The sequence below is a fragment of the Pelophylax lessonae genome (assembly GCF_965119305.1).
Source record: "Pelophylax lessonae genome assembly, chromosome: 4".
NCBI lineage: Eukaryota > Metazoa > Chordata > Amphibia > Anura > Ranidae > Pelophylax > Pelophylax lessonae.
Window position 1 is genome coordinate 226,442,474 of NC_138771.1, and position 16,564 is coordinate 226,459,037.

A 16,564-nucleotide genomic window follows, 5' to 3' on the forward strand; every position below is an offset into this window, starting at 1 on the left:
TGAATAGGGCACAGACAGCCAGGGCTTTCATAGATTACACTTACTTAATTACCTTTGGGATTTTTATACCTACAATACCTTGGAGATTTATAAGAGAATACACTTATGGTACTTACGGTACCTTGCAGATGAATAGGGCACAGACAGCCAGGGCTTTCATAGATTACACTTACTTAATTACCTTTGGGATTTTTATACCTACAATACCTTGGAGATTTATAAGAGAATACACTTATGGTACTTACGGTACCTTGCAGATGAATAGGGCACAGACAGCCAGTGCGTTCAAAGATTACACTTACTTAATTACCTTTGGGATTTTTATGCTCGACATATATGGTGTTGCCTTGCTTTGCTTCAGAAGGGGGGTAGTCTTATACGGGGAGTATAGCCCAAAACCTATGTTTTAACTTGAAAAGTAGAGGGGTCGTCTTATACACCCAGTCGTCTTATACGCTGGAAAATACGGTACAATAAGTAAAATAATGGCTGTTCTAGCAATTTGGCAGTTCTGGCATTTGTCAAAACACATAGTGGGTCTAAGTGCAGACTGATGTGAGTCCTTCTAACCTGCCAAGCTTCAGTCAGCCCTGCATTACCAGAGCAACCAAGTTAGCAGTGGTCTACACATTCTGCCTCTGTTTTCACTGATTAAATAATTACGTCTGAGAAATGCTTTTACAGAATTGGAGAATTCTGACAGTTCTGGTGTTTGGCAGTTTGTTAGCATCTTGGGAGTGGAGGTACAGCACTTTTTAGATTGGGATCTGCTAGATTTTGGGCATCACATGGGTTGCACTGGGGGTAAACCAGGATCAGTGCCAGATGCATCCAACTAGAGTAAAATCATGGTAATTTTGGTAGTCTGTTTTTAACTGTCATTTGCTGTAAAACATATGTATTACATTCTAGTGATAGAAAAGGAAAGCTGATTTTTAGAACAAAGATAATGTAAACATTGCAGGTGAAGTTTCCCTCCCCCTTTTTAGATTTCTTTTTTGATGTTTGGTGGTACAAATTGTGTCCATTACCATTAATAGTTGCACATGTTAAGGGAATTCAAATGTCATTGTGTGATTTGGTCTGGGACCCTGACAGTCAATTTTGCACAATGCCAGAATTCCATTTGGGTCACATAGGGGCATAAAGGGTGTTGGTTCTGGACCCAATATGATAGATTCTAGTGAAACACCCTAAAAGATTATTAATACAGTGTTTATTGTGAGCCAACCTGCTATATTGCTGCTGTAAGACCAGGGCTTATTTTCAGTGGGAACGTGGGGGGAACGCAGTTCCGACACCTCCAACACTGAATGTATGTAATGGCAAGGGGTTCTGGGGTGGGCTGGAGGGTTGATGATGGCTGCTGGTGGATCCATTATCACTGGTGGGAATGTATTTTTGCATGGGTGTCTATTGTTGCTGGGGGGGGGGTCTTATGTTGCTGGGGGCTCAGTTGTTGCTGGGAGGGATCTACTGTTAAGGGAGGAGTCTGTTGTTTCTGGCTGCTGGAGGGTCAATTAATGCTGGTTGCTGGGAGATCTGTTGCTGCTGCTGGGGATCTATGATTGCTCGGGTGCATCTACTATTGCTGGGGGGGGTATATTGTTGTGTGGGCGGATCTACTGTTGCTGGCTGCAGGGGACCTTTTTTATTGCTTTTCTTGTTATCTTTAACACATTCTATGCAAATTACTTAGCACCACCAAATGATATTAGGTTCTGTTTTCTCTAAAAGGGGTGGTACTGAGAGGTGGGTAGGGTGGAATCAAGGGACAGTGCTTGGAGGTAGGTAGGGGGTAGAGGCAAGGGGTCATTTAAAAGGTGGGGAGTTCCTGCTAAATATTCTCTGAGAAAAAAAATTCCCTGTGTAAGACTCCAAGTAGATCAAAATCATTATAGTTTAAAGCTCACCCTACGCAAATTTTTTTATTTATTTTTTTGCTTTTATTAGAGTGAGGAAGGGTTGGGACATCTTTTCAGGTGTTTGATGATGTCCCACTTCTTCTCTAACTAGTGTCATAGAGAAAAAGAGGTGAAAATAAATCCCTCCACATGGACACTGCTATGAGATTGAAATATTCTCAATCAGTATGACAGAAACCATTTAAACCCTTCCTTGTTCTATTCAGAATAAAAAAGGAGTTTGGGCTTTAGTTGAATGCTGGTTGGTTGAATAATCTACCAGCTTTCATATCTCAAGCAAGATTTTCTCTCATATTTCCCAGTGTAATTCACACTGCCCTGCTATAGTTCTTGATTCATGGCATCTTTGGTCCTCCCTAACGTAGCCACCTGTTACCAAAACTTTTGAAAATTTCCCCTCATTCCCTGCCACTGTGACAGCATAGTCACCAGGACAATAAATCATGGGTTACCACCTATCATGGGGCCTTAAAAAAAAAACGAAAATATGACACCGCTTTTAACTATTTCATTCTCTGTCCGAAACACTGAAACAATGTTCAATAAGATGCAGTGTTAAAAAAAAACCTTCAGAAAGATAATGTGCACTCCTAATAGTCTTGGCAGGAGAGCCCAGTTTGGTGGAACACTTGCAGCTAAATTTCCCATAAGATCAATTTAACTGTACCCAATCAGAACTAAAGAGGCCATTTGAAGTGGATTCTGCCTTTAATGCATCACTTTTAATTCCTTTCATTTGTAAATGCTGCAACATCACATCTTGTTATGTAGCACATAATCAATGTATACAAATATACTCTTCTAAAACAACTAATCAATTGTTTATGTATCTTTTCTTCTTATATTGCAGACAAAAGACTTTAATGTGGAAAACTTGAGCAAGCCAGAATTGCGTTTTCTTTTAAGCATATTAGAAGGAGAGCTAGAAGCAAGAGATCTTGTGATAGAAGCCTTGAGGGTAAGTTTTATTTTCCATCTGTATACTTGTTTTTTTTTTTTCTTTAATAATGCCACTTGTTTAAATGAGCTCACTGAGGGCATCTTGTAGCCTGGTACTTTTATCATTTTTGTATCTGCTGCAGGCTGGTGCAGAGTTTTGTACATTTTTGTTTTTGAAAATAAGCTGCTGGGTATGCCATTTGAAATGCATAAACTTTTTTTAAATTTTCGCCAGGATTTCCACTAGCTTTTTCCATTATTTGGGGATCTTTTTCACATTGCTGGGTCTGTATTTTACGTTATGGTGAATTAATTGGAGGCTGGCTCCATCAACTTTATGGAGATTATTTTCTGGCATATTCAGACTTGAGAATTTTTGTTTTAGCCAATAGAAAGCTAGTTACTAGGAAGAAGAGATGGTTGTTTAGATTTGAACAATGCTCATTTACAGTGTTTTTAGGCCATGGTCATGGGACCAAAAATGTCCCATTCTGCTTCAAAAGTAGCTCACGTACCTTTTTGAGCTTCGGGCACTGAGCTACAGGCACCTGCATGCTCATATTTAAACAGGCACAATTTAAAAGCATGAGATTTTGGTTGTTGAGTGTTTTGGAGCTTTGGACGTCAAGCTACAGAATGTTAAGATGCAAATGCCACCTTATATTCATAACAGGTACATTGGAAGAGCCAGAAAATCCAACATGAATTTAATGCAACTGGAGTCCCTCAGAGATTTAGAGAAACCAGCCAGTTATTCCGCCAAACCTCCAAAACTGAAATACCGCTTTCATTAGACACACAACTGTCACGATAATGTGAACGCTAAGTGGCAGAAAACAGAAAATTTGCATTGCAGTTTTTATTAAAGTGGATATATCACAAATCTTGGCTATTCATACTGAGCATAAATGAAAAAAAAAAATGCTTTAAGTAGAGTTCCACCCATTTTAATAAGTTTAGATGTATGTAATCCCCTTTAAAAATACTTTTACCAATGGAAACTATTTTTTATTTTTTTTTTGCAAGGAAATACCTTTTTTTCTTCTTTATTCATCCGCACTTCCGGGTCCGGCCGCCTATAGGCGATTACGTCACTCAGCGATTCGCAAGGGCTGCTGGGATGTATCCCAGCAGCTCTTGCGAATCGCCTAGTGAGGAAATCTCGCATTATTACACCGGCACCAGCTGTACTCAGTGATGGATTGCTTGGAGTCTGCGCTCCGCCACTCCTCCGCCCCGCCTCCTCTCAGTGAGCTCTACGGGATGTAATGCTTTCAGTCCGCGCTCACTGAGAGGAGGCAGGGCGGAGGCGTGGCGAAATCCCAGCAGCCCTTGCGAATCGCAGAGTGACGTAATCGCCTATAGGCGGCCGGACCCGGAAGTGCGGATGAATAAAGAAGAAAAAAAGGTATTTCCTTGCAAAAAAAAAATAAAAAATAGTTTCCATTGGTTAAAGTATTTTTAAAGGGGATTAGGTACATCTAAACTTATTAAAATGGGTGAAAAAAGGTATTTCCTTGCAAAAAAAATAAAAAATAATTTCCATTGGTAAAAGTATTTTTAAAGGAGATTAGGTACATCTAAACTTATTAAAATGGGCGGAGCTCCACTTTAAGCACAGTTTACCTTCGCATGTTAAAATCGATCAATGTATCCAGAGATATCAGTTGCTAAAACAATAGACAAATCTTAAATGTCCCTTTCAAAGCTGAGCTTGACCATTTCCTCTTCCACCTCCTGAGCTTTCCTATTTGTCATTGATGTCTTCTGCCTTGATAAAGGACCAGTAGGACAACTTAGGAGGCAAAGCTGGTGGGGCAAAGCTCAGACAAACTTGAGATGTGAATACATGCCTTGATTGATCTGCAGCTTGTTTGGATATGCAATTTTCACAGAAGGGAACCTCCAATTATGCAGCTTTCATCAATTCACAGTTGGAGTTGCTAAGGTTTGTAGCAGCTATATATCTTAAAGCCTCTATCCTAGAGTAAAATGTTTCTATTTTACCATCAAGAGCCAGGGTTTAAAAATACGTCATACTATGCATTCATGTTTAAATTATGATTCTTTTTCTTTATACTGTAACAGCACATGGTCTAAAGTTCTTCTTTACTTTAGGTATCCTCTATGGCTAGTCAAATCAAAAAAACAAAGAGATTTCCAGTCACAACTTACCAACCAGCCAGCGACCAACCTTGGTCGCTGGCTGGTTGGTAAGTTGTGACTAGAAATCTCTTCGTTTTTTGATCTGCGTCCGCCCTTCCAGTGCTCCTTACCACTAAGACCAGTTACAAGTGGAGGCGGTGACCACTTTTTGCATCCTCTATTGCTAGTACTTTGTTACAGGCAAATATAAACATTGTAAAAATTGGAAAATGTTGGTATGTTAGATTTGTGCCCAGCAGGAAACAGGTACTCTGTATCATTAAGACTCTCTTTAGAGACGGCTTCATCCTCAGGGTCCTAGCAGTGTGGCAGTTAGATGCTATTTGATCCCTTATAAGTTTGTCCTTGAGCAAGGAACCATGTTCTTGTTCTTATTGCCTTCACTAATACACAACTGAGAATAAATCTGAGATTTTAATCTTGTATTGGAAACCTTATCATCCTCACCATCTGAACCATTTCAATCACGTCTGTAGAAGTTAAGACACTCTTCCTGATGAGAGCAGCCTCTAGAGAACAGAAGAATTGCATGCTGTGCCTACCAAAGCATTTCTAGCTTTACAACTTAGTTGTCACTATTTTAGGATCATCTAAAGCTACAGACATGTTCTAAAGGATAATGACAAGATCAAATGGGCAGTTTCAAAGCTTTACACATGAAAATGCCCCTGACGGGAACTGGAGCCAATGCTTGTCATGACAGACAGAGAAAATAGAACTTCTGTTTAGGATAGTATCTGACTGACAGTATTATGACTTATTTAAAAGCTGTTTGCCTTATCATTTTGTGGTATACCTCTTTTATATAAAGATATAAAAACGCCTTTGATATTGCAATCGTTTCCTTTAGAAATGGTATAAAACTTGGAGGAAACAAACTGAAATACTTGACTATATACTGTATATATATATGTGTATATATATGTATATATGTGTATATATATATATATATATATATATATATATATATATATATATATATATATATATATATATATTAGCCATAACTTTATGAGCTAATGCCCAATATTGAATAGGTCTCCCTTTTGCCACCAAAACTTTTTTTTTTTTTCTCCAAAACAGCCATACCTATCAAGGCATGGATGCCACCAGGCCTCTGAAGGTATGCTATGATATTAGACACAAAGCCTTCATTAACAGATCCTTTAAATCCTGTAAGTTGTGAGGTGGGGCCCCCATGGATCTGGCTTGTTTTTCCAGACCATCCCACAGATGCTCAATTGGATTGAGATCTGGAAAATTTGGAGGCCAAATTAGCAATATCCAGGATGGAGTTTTAGAAGCAACATTTCTCCTCCCTTCTGCAAACCTAAATTAGTTCTATTGCCACAGCCAGAAAGTCAGACTTTACTACAGTAAACATTTTTCTAGATGGAAATAAGATGATTACCTCTACATATGTGTATAAAAAAGTTTGTAAAATGTGTATACATTTTTGTAAATGGCTAAGTATTGACATTTCCCTGAAAAAGATAACTCTATCCTTTAACCACCTCAATACCAGTATGTTACCCCCCTTCCTTTCCAGGCCATGTTTGAGTTTTCAGTGTGGTCGTTTCATGTGATAGTCATGCAACACTGTGCCCAAATTAATTATCATATCATTTTGTGAGACAGGCAAAGCTTTGTTGGTGGTATTTAAAAACCACTGGGTATTTTTACTATAAAAAGAAAAAAAGATCAAACATTTTGAAGAAAAATGTCCCTACTCTCTGGAATAAAACATATGACATAAAAATGTCAGGACCTCTTATTTTTTTGGCACAATATTTTGTAAATGAAGTGAAGCACTGCCCCCTTGAGGGCTGCTGGTTTTACACACTTTTGGATTCCCCTGGGTTACCCGTAGCAACTGCAAGCAGAGATCTTAGCACTTTACGTTCTTGGCTCAGTCAATGATCAGTCTAGGGGTTGATGTTTTTGTTGTTTTTATTTTATGTTTGGATGGGAGAAGGGATGATGGGGATACTCCAACGCTTGAACTATTCACAATTCTGAGGACTTCTAACTTGTACTTCATCCTGCCACTGGGTGAATCTGAGATAAATGTTCCTTATAGTATTTCTCTTCAGGGCACTCACCTAGTACCCTCTTTTCCTCCAGCTTGCACCCGTCCACTGACTACACTACTCCAGGCCTACACTTCCTGGGCCGATCCTTGGGCAAGATCCTCTGTACTCACGATACTGCTTTCCAGATTCTCGCAGTGCCTTAACTCCTCCAGTCAGCTCTCCTGGACCTCTGGGCTCAGCTCCACACCTCTGGCTCACCAGGCCGACCGCCTGTGGCCACACACCAACTACTTCAGAAGAGGAGGCAGCCGCCACCCTCCTTCTGGGACTCTGCTTCCCGCCAAAGACCTCGTGCACACGTGCCCCTGGCTTTTTATACCCCACCCCACAATGCACCAAGACAACAGTCTGTGCCAATCCCTGGGGCTGTATCAAAAGCCTGTGTCCTCATTGGCCAGGTTTCCTCCACTGTCCAATGTGCCTCCCAATTGGGCACAGTGGGGACACTCCCTCAGACCATATGAATCACACACTTGGCACACTAAGCTGACCTAACTCACAGATCCTGCTCCCTGTTAAGCAGAGTGCAATATAGAATGTACCTGCTGCTCCTCTGATAGGCAGACAGAGCTAAAAACTATACTCACTCTCTAGCACCTACCTAAGAGGGTGCTACAGAAGAAACATGCTGGTATTGAAGTTCACTTAGCCTTTAAAAGTAGCCCACTAAAAGGGAAGCCTTTTATTAATAGTGGAAGAAAGTTTAGCAGAGGATGAAATTGTGAAGGATGGAATGCTGCTGTTTGGTTTGAGCCACTCAGCCATTGTCAGAGGGGGCTTAGTATGGGGTGAGGGAGTGACTTGGCAGCAGATTACGTTACACCCTAGTCTTAAAGCGCACACTTAAATTTTAATCCCTCCCCCCATTTTGATCTTCAGCAGCACTTTAACCCTTCCCCTTCAAAAGCATTTGGCAGGTTAACCCCTCCAAAACAAACCCACAATCATTACTGGTCAGTAACATTTTAAAAACTCTTACCTCCACCCTCATCATTGGCATTTAAATCCCCCAATACTAATCCTACAACATTGGTGGGCAGCAGCCTCTCTCTCCTCTCCATTAATAGACTGCACCACTCCTCCTTCCCCCCATTTCTCCATTGTTAGAGGAAAGAGATGGCTTTTAAATGTAAACAGTAGTACTGTTTACATTTGTGAGTTCCCTGATTGGTCATTACAGCTATCACAAGGCACAGATCTATTCTAATTGTCCCTGTAGCTTTAGCCTATGATCCCTACTGCCTTGTGAAGGCAGGATTATAATATTGTGAGCGCTCTGGTTGTGCACACCAATACCAAATTAACATGGTGTCCACTTAGAATATCCTTTACCCCTACTGATGGTTTTTGGTATAGCGTCATAGTTAAAAAAGGGGCAGCTCTCTAGGTTGCAGTACCATATTTTTAAGCCTTAGTGTTTTATCTTTATTTGTACCTTCTTGTGTCCTTTTATATCAAACAAAATTGTGCATTATTTATTGACTAATGTTTTTATTTTAAAGTACCACTGAAACTACAATACATTTGACTTATGGGAAAAGCTTTAATGCATACAATTAAACATTTATGTAAAATATCAAATACTCTGACTCAGGGCCGCCATCAGTGGGGTACAGCCCATACACATGTAGGGGGCCTGGGCATCCAGAGGGGCCCAAAACGGGGTAGGGTTGCCACCTGTCTTCACAATGCCATTCAATTGTAAGCTCCGCAGTTCCCTTGCAGACTGGCACTATGTGGAGGGTCCTACCCCTCACTAGCCCTCACACACAGCTCTAGGCCTCGCCATCCCCTGTTCTCCAGCTGTTCACACCTGGACAGGAGGGGTAACATTTACTAGAACTGTTCACCTTTATTTTCTTGGGATGGAGGAGGAGGACATGGGATGCAGGAGGACATGGGACTGGAGGAGGATGATGACATGGTAGGTGGGCTCTGTGTAAGGGGCCCCGAAAATTCTGATGGCTGCCCGGCTCTGACAGGACTATAGTCAATTTAAAAATAATCCTGATATATGTCATAAGCAGAATGCAGCCTGCTGTCTCGACTTTTTCATCCCCTGGAGTCAGTTTCAGTGCAGACAGAGGCTGATGAAAATGTATTTCAGGGTGATTTCTGTACAGGGAGCTGTACGTGGCAAAATATTGACCCCCATCCCAATTGCAACATTATATGGGGTATCTCCAAGTTATTTATCAGCTTGTCATTTTTACATTGTTTTCTGTAAATGTAATCAGTAGGTCACTTTTTTTTTAGAAACTATGGAAATATTGATGTGAACTACAATATGGAAAGAAGTTGGTGTTTCAGAGTATATTTTATTTTAATTGTATTTGATTGAATTTTAATGTTCATTTTGCTTCACTAGTGAAGGGAGAATTGTCACATTCCTGTACCTCACAGACATTGCTTGTGTCTGCCCATTCTCCTAGACATATTTATTTTACAGGGACTTTTTACAAGATGATTTAACTAGGCACTGTGTGGCTATTCAATTCTATTTTTCAGGATGAGCTGTAGGATTGACAGAAGTCTAATTACAATGTTTAGAGAGTAATACTAGAATAACCGCAGTATAGTATATGAAAAGTTATCAAAAAGGTATTTTATGTAAATTTTTGGTATTTTGTCCTATTTTTATATGATTGCGCCATATAATTTCATAATGCTGCATCAACATTACTGAAATCCACTGGAATTCCCTATACTAAAGATAAACCATTTTTGGCCTTATAAGGAATGCTGTTTAGAGGAAACCTGTTGGGATTACATCCTCGCATCCTCAGGTCACATTTTTGTTATTTTTTTTTATTTATAGGTTTACATCAGGAATTGAAACAATGACAAAATGCTCTGCATAAAACAGTCAATATTAATAAACATAGCGTATATGTGTATAAGCATAGAATGACATTTGCTACATATTGGTATAAAGAGCGTCAGTAGTCATTCTTGTGTTTCACTAGTCACGTAAGTGAGCCTGATGCCAAGGTTTTAGTGGTTTAATTGGTATAGAAGGAAGGGAGGGAAAGGTAGAAAGGGCAAGAAAGAGAAAAAAAAAACACAGGGCCAGTGAGGGCTTCTGCAGTGCCATCTCCTAATACAGAGTTGTGGAGTGTAGTAGAGAGTTACTCAGTATGGTAAGTATTCATCAAACATTTGAAATTGTTCCTAGTAGACGTAGTGGTAGACTGTTGCCAGGTCCTGGACATATCTGTATAGCGCTATCCCTGTAGAAGCCGCTGGTGAATGTTGTCGTCTCCCACACTGCACAGCCAGGCACACAAATTTCTAGTCACTTAGAGACAAGAAGCAGTCATTGCAGCTTTGTTTTTTTTTAGGGGAATTGAACTTGGATGGGGAAGGGTGCATTCGGGATGCCCATTTGATTGGTGAAACTCTGTAGGGACTTTGAACTATATACACTCCAGTATTTACATTCTCTCCTCTTCTACCTCCAGCACACACTTTCTTGCAGACTATCACTCCCAGGACCCGCTAGCACAGGTCTCAGGCTCAGCACAATCTCAGCTGAGTCTTGACGAATGCCCTTTGCATGCAGGGACTGCAGGCCCCTATGGTGTAGCAAAAATGGAAGTCTTAAGTGCTAGCTGTCCTATCTGTGGCTACTGCTCTCAGTACCACTTCTTCAGGCACTGAAAACCCTCCTGGCTGAAGCTGCCCTTTCCACTGCCTGTGCCACCACAGTCCTCCTGACTGGTTCTGCACCCATCCCAGACTGCTCCATCCTAGTCCTCTCAGGTGTGCCTCCCAGTCTTCTTGACTGTGTGTCACTCACCAACCCTCATGGCTGTTCCTTGTTCCTCCTGGAGACTTGCCTGGCAGTGTTCTCCTGTTGTCCTCTCCTTGATCCCGTGCCTCCTGGCAGGACACCTCCATGTGTCTTTAGAGGGTCCCACCTGCACCTGGGCCCAGGCACAAGACTGGGGAGCTCCCTCAAAGGCCACCAACAGCCTAACACTCTATCTCCAGCTTCCACACAAATGACTCCCCCCCCCCCCCGCTGGGCTGACTTAGAGTATTTGAAGGGGCAACCAACCCAGATTGATGGTTGGTTAGGGCCCTCAGAATACTCCAGGCAGCTCCACCTTACCTCCCCTCTCATCCTTCTGGAAGTTTCCAGTAAGTTTGAGATGTAAAGGGGAGGTCTCAGTGATGCTGCCTGTGAGTCATCTAGCTCTCCCTGGATCTCTGCCCAGACCGAGAAACAAACACAGACAGGCTTGGCTACCAGCCAAGCCTGCCCAAATTTACCTACATTAATAAAAAAAAAAGATCTACACTTCTAGCACACTAGGGGGTGCTACACCTGTAAATTGTTGGATTATTTGATAGACCTGCTGCCAAAAGGGACGTATTGATAGACAGTCCCAAAACATGCGTAGAAGGGCCCTCTTGTGAACCTTACATCTCTAACATAGATCGCTTTTGTTGCAGGAAAAGTTTAGCAAGGACAATTGGGGTCCTATACCACTCAGATCACTTTTGTTACATGCCAGATTATAGGGATCCCAGAGTGCAAATTGTGACCATGCTTCTTGCTATCCATTTTCTGCCCTTCACATCTTCAGGTTGGTCAACAAATGGGTGTACTTATTGATCAGGATAAAATTAGCACAGTGAAGATTATATGCAAGTAGGCAAAATACTTGGACTTACTTGCATACAGAGCTTAAAGTGATATTAAAGTCCTGTTTTTTTTTTTTTTTTTAAAATAGCAAACATGATATACTTGCCTGCTCTGTGCAGTGGTTTTACACAGAGCAGCCCAGATCTTCTCAGGTCCCTTGCTGGCGCTCCTGGCCCCCCCCCCCCGCTAAGTTCCCCCACAGCAAGCAGCTTGCTATGGGGTCAGCCAGCCGAGGCATTGCTCTGTGTGTCCATTCAGACACGAGCATTGGCTCGGCCCCACCCCTCTCTCTCCTCATTGGCTCACTGACTCTGATTGACAGCAGTGGAAGCCAATAGCATCCACTGCTGTGTCTCAGCCAATCAGGAGGGAGAGTCCCAGGCAGCCGAGGTTCTCATGCAACATCCCTGGTTCCAGATGGGGCTAAGGTAAGTATTAAAGGGGGCTGAGGGGGGCTGCTGCACACTGAAGGTAAAATGCATTAAGATAAAAAATCTTCTACCGTTAGAACCACTTTAAAGTGGAATTCCAGCTTCATCTAACTAGCTTTAAAACTGCCCCCTCCCCTCCTAACACCTATTTTAACTAACTGTGTAAGAAAGTAGGGGAGAGGAGAGAGTGCTCCGACATCGGTTGGTTGTGCCTGGAGCAGGGACATCACTCATACACTTTCTTGGCCCATCCATTTCTAGCGTTCCCTCCTGGCTGACACAGGAAAGCAGGATCACGTGAGCGGACTGGAGCGGGCAGAAAATAGGTTAGTATATATATCATTCTTACACAGGTTAGTTAGCATAGATGTTAGGAGGGTGAAGGGGACAGTTTTTTGAGACTGGTTAGGATGAAGTTTAAATTCCACTTTAAGCTTGTTGCTAGTTTGAATGTTTAAATGTAAAGGTGGATTACCTTTACATTCCACAATCTTACCTGCTTTATAGTACATGGTTATTAGCATTTTATTTTTAAATCTTGTATCTTGTCTGTGTGAAGCAGGCATATGGGACACGTTTTCAGAGCTGGTCTGTTCTTTTTAGGCAGCATTTCACTGGTGTGTTTTGCATTGCTGGTTAATCTGACCCACAATACATCTAAATGTGCTTATTACAGGTGATTGCTTACCTGGGAGACCAAGGCTGGTTAGAATTAGTGGATATGTCTTTTTTTTGTTAAAAGTAGAATCATTTTTAATATCTTGTTATTATAGTCAAAGGGGCTTATTTACTAATGGAATGTGTTCAGTTCACTTGAAATACCCAATCAAGCATAAAAACATACACTTAAAGACCACTTTATTAAGTACACCTTGCTAGTATCAAGTTGGCCCTTCTTTTGCCTTAAGAACTGCATTAATTCTCTGTGGCATATATTCAACAAGGCGTTGGAAACATTCCTCAGAGATTTTGGTTCATATTGACATGATAGCATCACGCAGTTGCTGCAGATTTGTCGGCTGCAAGTGGTGAGATGATTTGAGCTTTGTGACATGGTGCATTATCCTGCTGGAAGGAGCCATCAGAAGATGGGTACACTGTAGTCATAAAGGGATGGGCATTGTCAGCAACAATACTCAGGTAGGCCGTGGCATTTAAACAATGCTTATTTGGTACTAAGGGGCCCAAATTGTGTCAAGAAAATACCCCCACTCCACCAGCATGAGCCGTTGAAACCATGGATATTTTCTCTTTTTTAGACCATTCTCTGTAAAACCTAGAGATGGATGTGTGTGAAAATCCCAGTAGATCAGCAGTTTTTGAAATACTCAGACCAGCCCATCTGACACCAACAACCATGCCATGTTCAAAGTCACTTAACCCCCTTTCTTACCCATTCTGATGCTCGGTTTGATATTTAGCAAGTCGTCTTAACCATATCTAGTTACCTAAATGCATTGGGTTGCTGCCATGTGATTGGCTGATTAGCAATTTGTGTTACCAAGCAATTGACCAAGTGTACCTGTGAGTGTATATTCCCCTGGACCTAAATGGATATTTGAAGTAAATAAAGAGAAGTACAAATTTGTTTCTGTACAATAATTAGCCCCAGTAAGCCGATTTTAAATGAACTGTGTTGCTGAATTATCTCTTCATGGAAATGAAGTATTTCTTTTGTAAATACTGAGCTGAGAAAGGGTGTGTTTATTATTGCATTATATAAATTAAATGGTAGCAGGTGTTCCTATTGTTAATCCTAATAAATACCTTGAGGAATAATTTATAGTAATCCATAATGCATGGTGTGTTTACAGGTTATTAGCGGGCCTGGGGGTTGAGTGCTAGCTGTGTCCATTGTGCTCTCTAATTGGATGTATATAGGGCACAGCTATGAAATAATAAAAGATTGTTTGATGGCATCATAGATGTGCATTAAGTATCTACCATTGTGAGCCCTGAGCAGAAGTGAGGTTTGGCCTGAAGTACTGAAACCTAACATATTAATACTTCATGTCTGAGACTATAATAACCTTGCATACTTTGCTAAATTGCTTAATCCTCTAACAAGCTTACCATTTGTGCCTCCATGCCTAGGAGGTCTGCTACTGTAAAACAACATAGGCAGAAGCAGAAAACTCTATTCACCTGAATTGTAACATTCTATATACAGTAATGTACTGTACATCTTCTCCTCTTTTAGGTCAAACAGAATCTAACAAAAGAGATCCTACTTCTGTCCTTTTAGCATTGCAGCCATATGACATATAGGCTTGGTTTTAAAAGCAAATGCAAAAAAAAATGTAACATCTAATGAATCACCATGGCTTTTGTCACTATTGTTCTTTGAACTCGTTTTTTTTTTTTTTATAAAAGGGGCCCTTTTTCGCAACATTGCCCAAAGATGCAGGACAAGTCTGCTAAAAAAATACTTAAAGTGGTTGTGAACCCTCACACCCAGTGTAGTGACTGGCCTCAGGTGATACAATCAAATCCTTATACATCAGTTGTATCTATTTATCTGCAGTCTTTTATTCTCCACAGTACATCTTTTCAGTGTCCAGAATTGATAAAGCTTGTCTCAGCTGTCAGAAAAAAGGGGTTGGAGAGCTAACATTGCACACTGCAGAGGTCAGTGAGGAGAGCTCTTAGAGCTAATTTGAGGGATTAGACCCATTCCGTTTACACAGCACACAGGAAGATGTCAGCTGTGATGAAACACGTCGGAACCGGCGTGCTGACGTCACCATGCAGAACCCAGAAGGACGGGTATCAGTACATCTGGCCGGCTATCTGTATTACAGCGCTATTGATCTGAATAAATGTGAGTTTTTTTCTTTTATTAAAAAAGTACTGCTTTTACATACTTCACCATGGAGGCTTTTGCATTCTTTATATGTTGATCCTTCGATGGACGCTGCTTATGCCCCCTATGGTCTGAGCGCGATATAAGGCTGTATCTCCATTCAGTGCTGATCCGTGGCTATTCCATACCCTATTGGCCTCTTCATCTTGGACCCATCTGGGATTGAGCTGAATGGTGCATTTATTATCATTATCTGGTAAGCGCATTAGCATGCCATACGAACGGACACACCGCTGAAGAACACATTTAGAATGGCTGTGGTGGAGGATTCTACATTTTTCCCACACCGTTTGCACTTCATCTTTTGGGACTTTTAATTTTTCTTATCAATTTAAGATATTGTGTCCTTTACCTCCTTTTTGACCTGTGCACTTTATTATATCAGGTTGCATTGTTTATATACTTGGCCTTTACAGCCGAGCTGCATTTTTGTATAATCTCTACTTTATTACACTTGTGCACTTTTTTTACACACTTGGTTTTGTCACTTTATTATTAGGATGCACTATTTTACAACATTTGTTATATTTACTTATATTTATCGTATTCAGCGCAGCTATATTCTGTTTACTTTTCACAGAGAAGCCCGATCCTCTTCTCGGGTTCTCACTGTGTGGCTGTTTTGAGCACTCATGATTTTGCCACCATCATTGCACAGAAAAGTTGGATCTTTTAATCTCTATGTCTTCTAATGTGTTTTTTGTCACCAGCACTACACCCTAGAAAATAAGGTTATTGTTAGATACAAAGTAGAGGTACTTATAGGGAACCCGGCCTTTATGCCTAGTACATTTGTTTTTCATATTAGCAATTTTTGAGCACAACTGCTGATTGCATTCTGATAATGCAAGCCAGTGATTCCCACCTTTGCCCATCAGTCTTTCTGTAGTGTTATTTTGCCTAACCCTGGTACTGTTTTGTGCATGGGCTTCACCAGCATTGTAGCCAGCAAAGACTTGCCTATTGATGTCAAAATATGTCAAGCTGTAGCTCCCATGCGTCACTTCCGGCTCAGAGAATATAACGCACGTCAAGGAAACAGGCAGCGTCCATCTCACCAAGTAAATGGAGGGCCTTCTTTTCAATTGGACAGTGGCGCTTTTCACATTGGTTTTTATACCGTTTTATTTTGTTAAGGTTTTATAAGAATAAATTCAAAAGAATTTTACACTATGAGAGGCCTCCTCTCCATTCATTTTCTGCCTATATAAAAACGTTCTGGACCTCTGGGACATGGATGTGTGGGAAGTCTCCAGAGAACATCACAGTGGGATAGGTCCCCAAAAAGACCTACAAGCCCAGTTGACTTTCCTCACTATACAGTGAGGGAGTCACCAACATCTGGTAGGTGCGGAGTGACTATATTACCTCTCGTGGTGGACACACAGAGAATATCCTGAGAACAAAGCAGGAAGCACCTCATATTACACTGAGAGACTTTTTCCATTTGCACTATGGCACTTTACTTGTCACTTTTATAGTATCATGTTGGAATT

At 41.1% G+C, this 16,564-nt stretch overlaps 1 protein-coding gene across 1 annotated transcript in view; it reads left to right on the plus strand.

The window, feature by feature from the left end:
* The window catches only part of CTTNBP2 (cortactin binding protein 2), a 207,413-nt gene that overhangs the window by 83,610 nt on the left and 107,239 nt on the right, over positions 1 to 16,564 (plus strand). Inside the window, exon 2 of the mRNA XM_082255315.1 lies at positions 2,776 to 2,883. Within this exon, the coding sequence (XP_082111441.1) occupies positions 2,776 to 2,883 (108 nt within the window). The remainder of the gene's footprint in view (positions 1 to 2,775; positions 2,884 to 16,564) is intronic.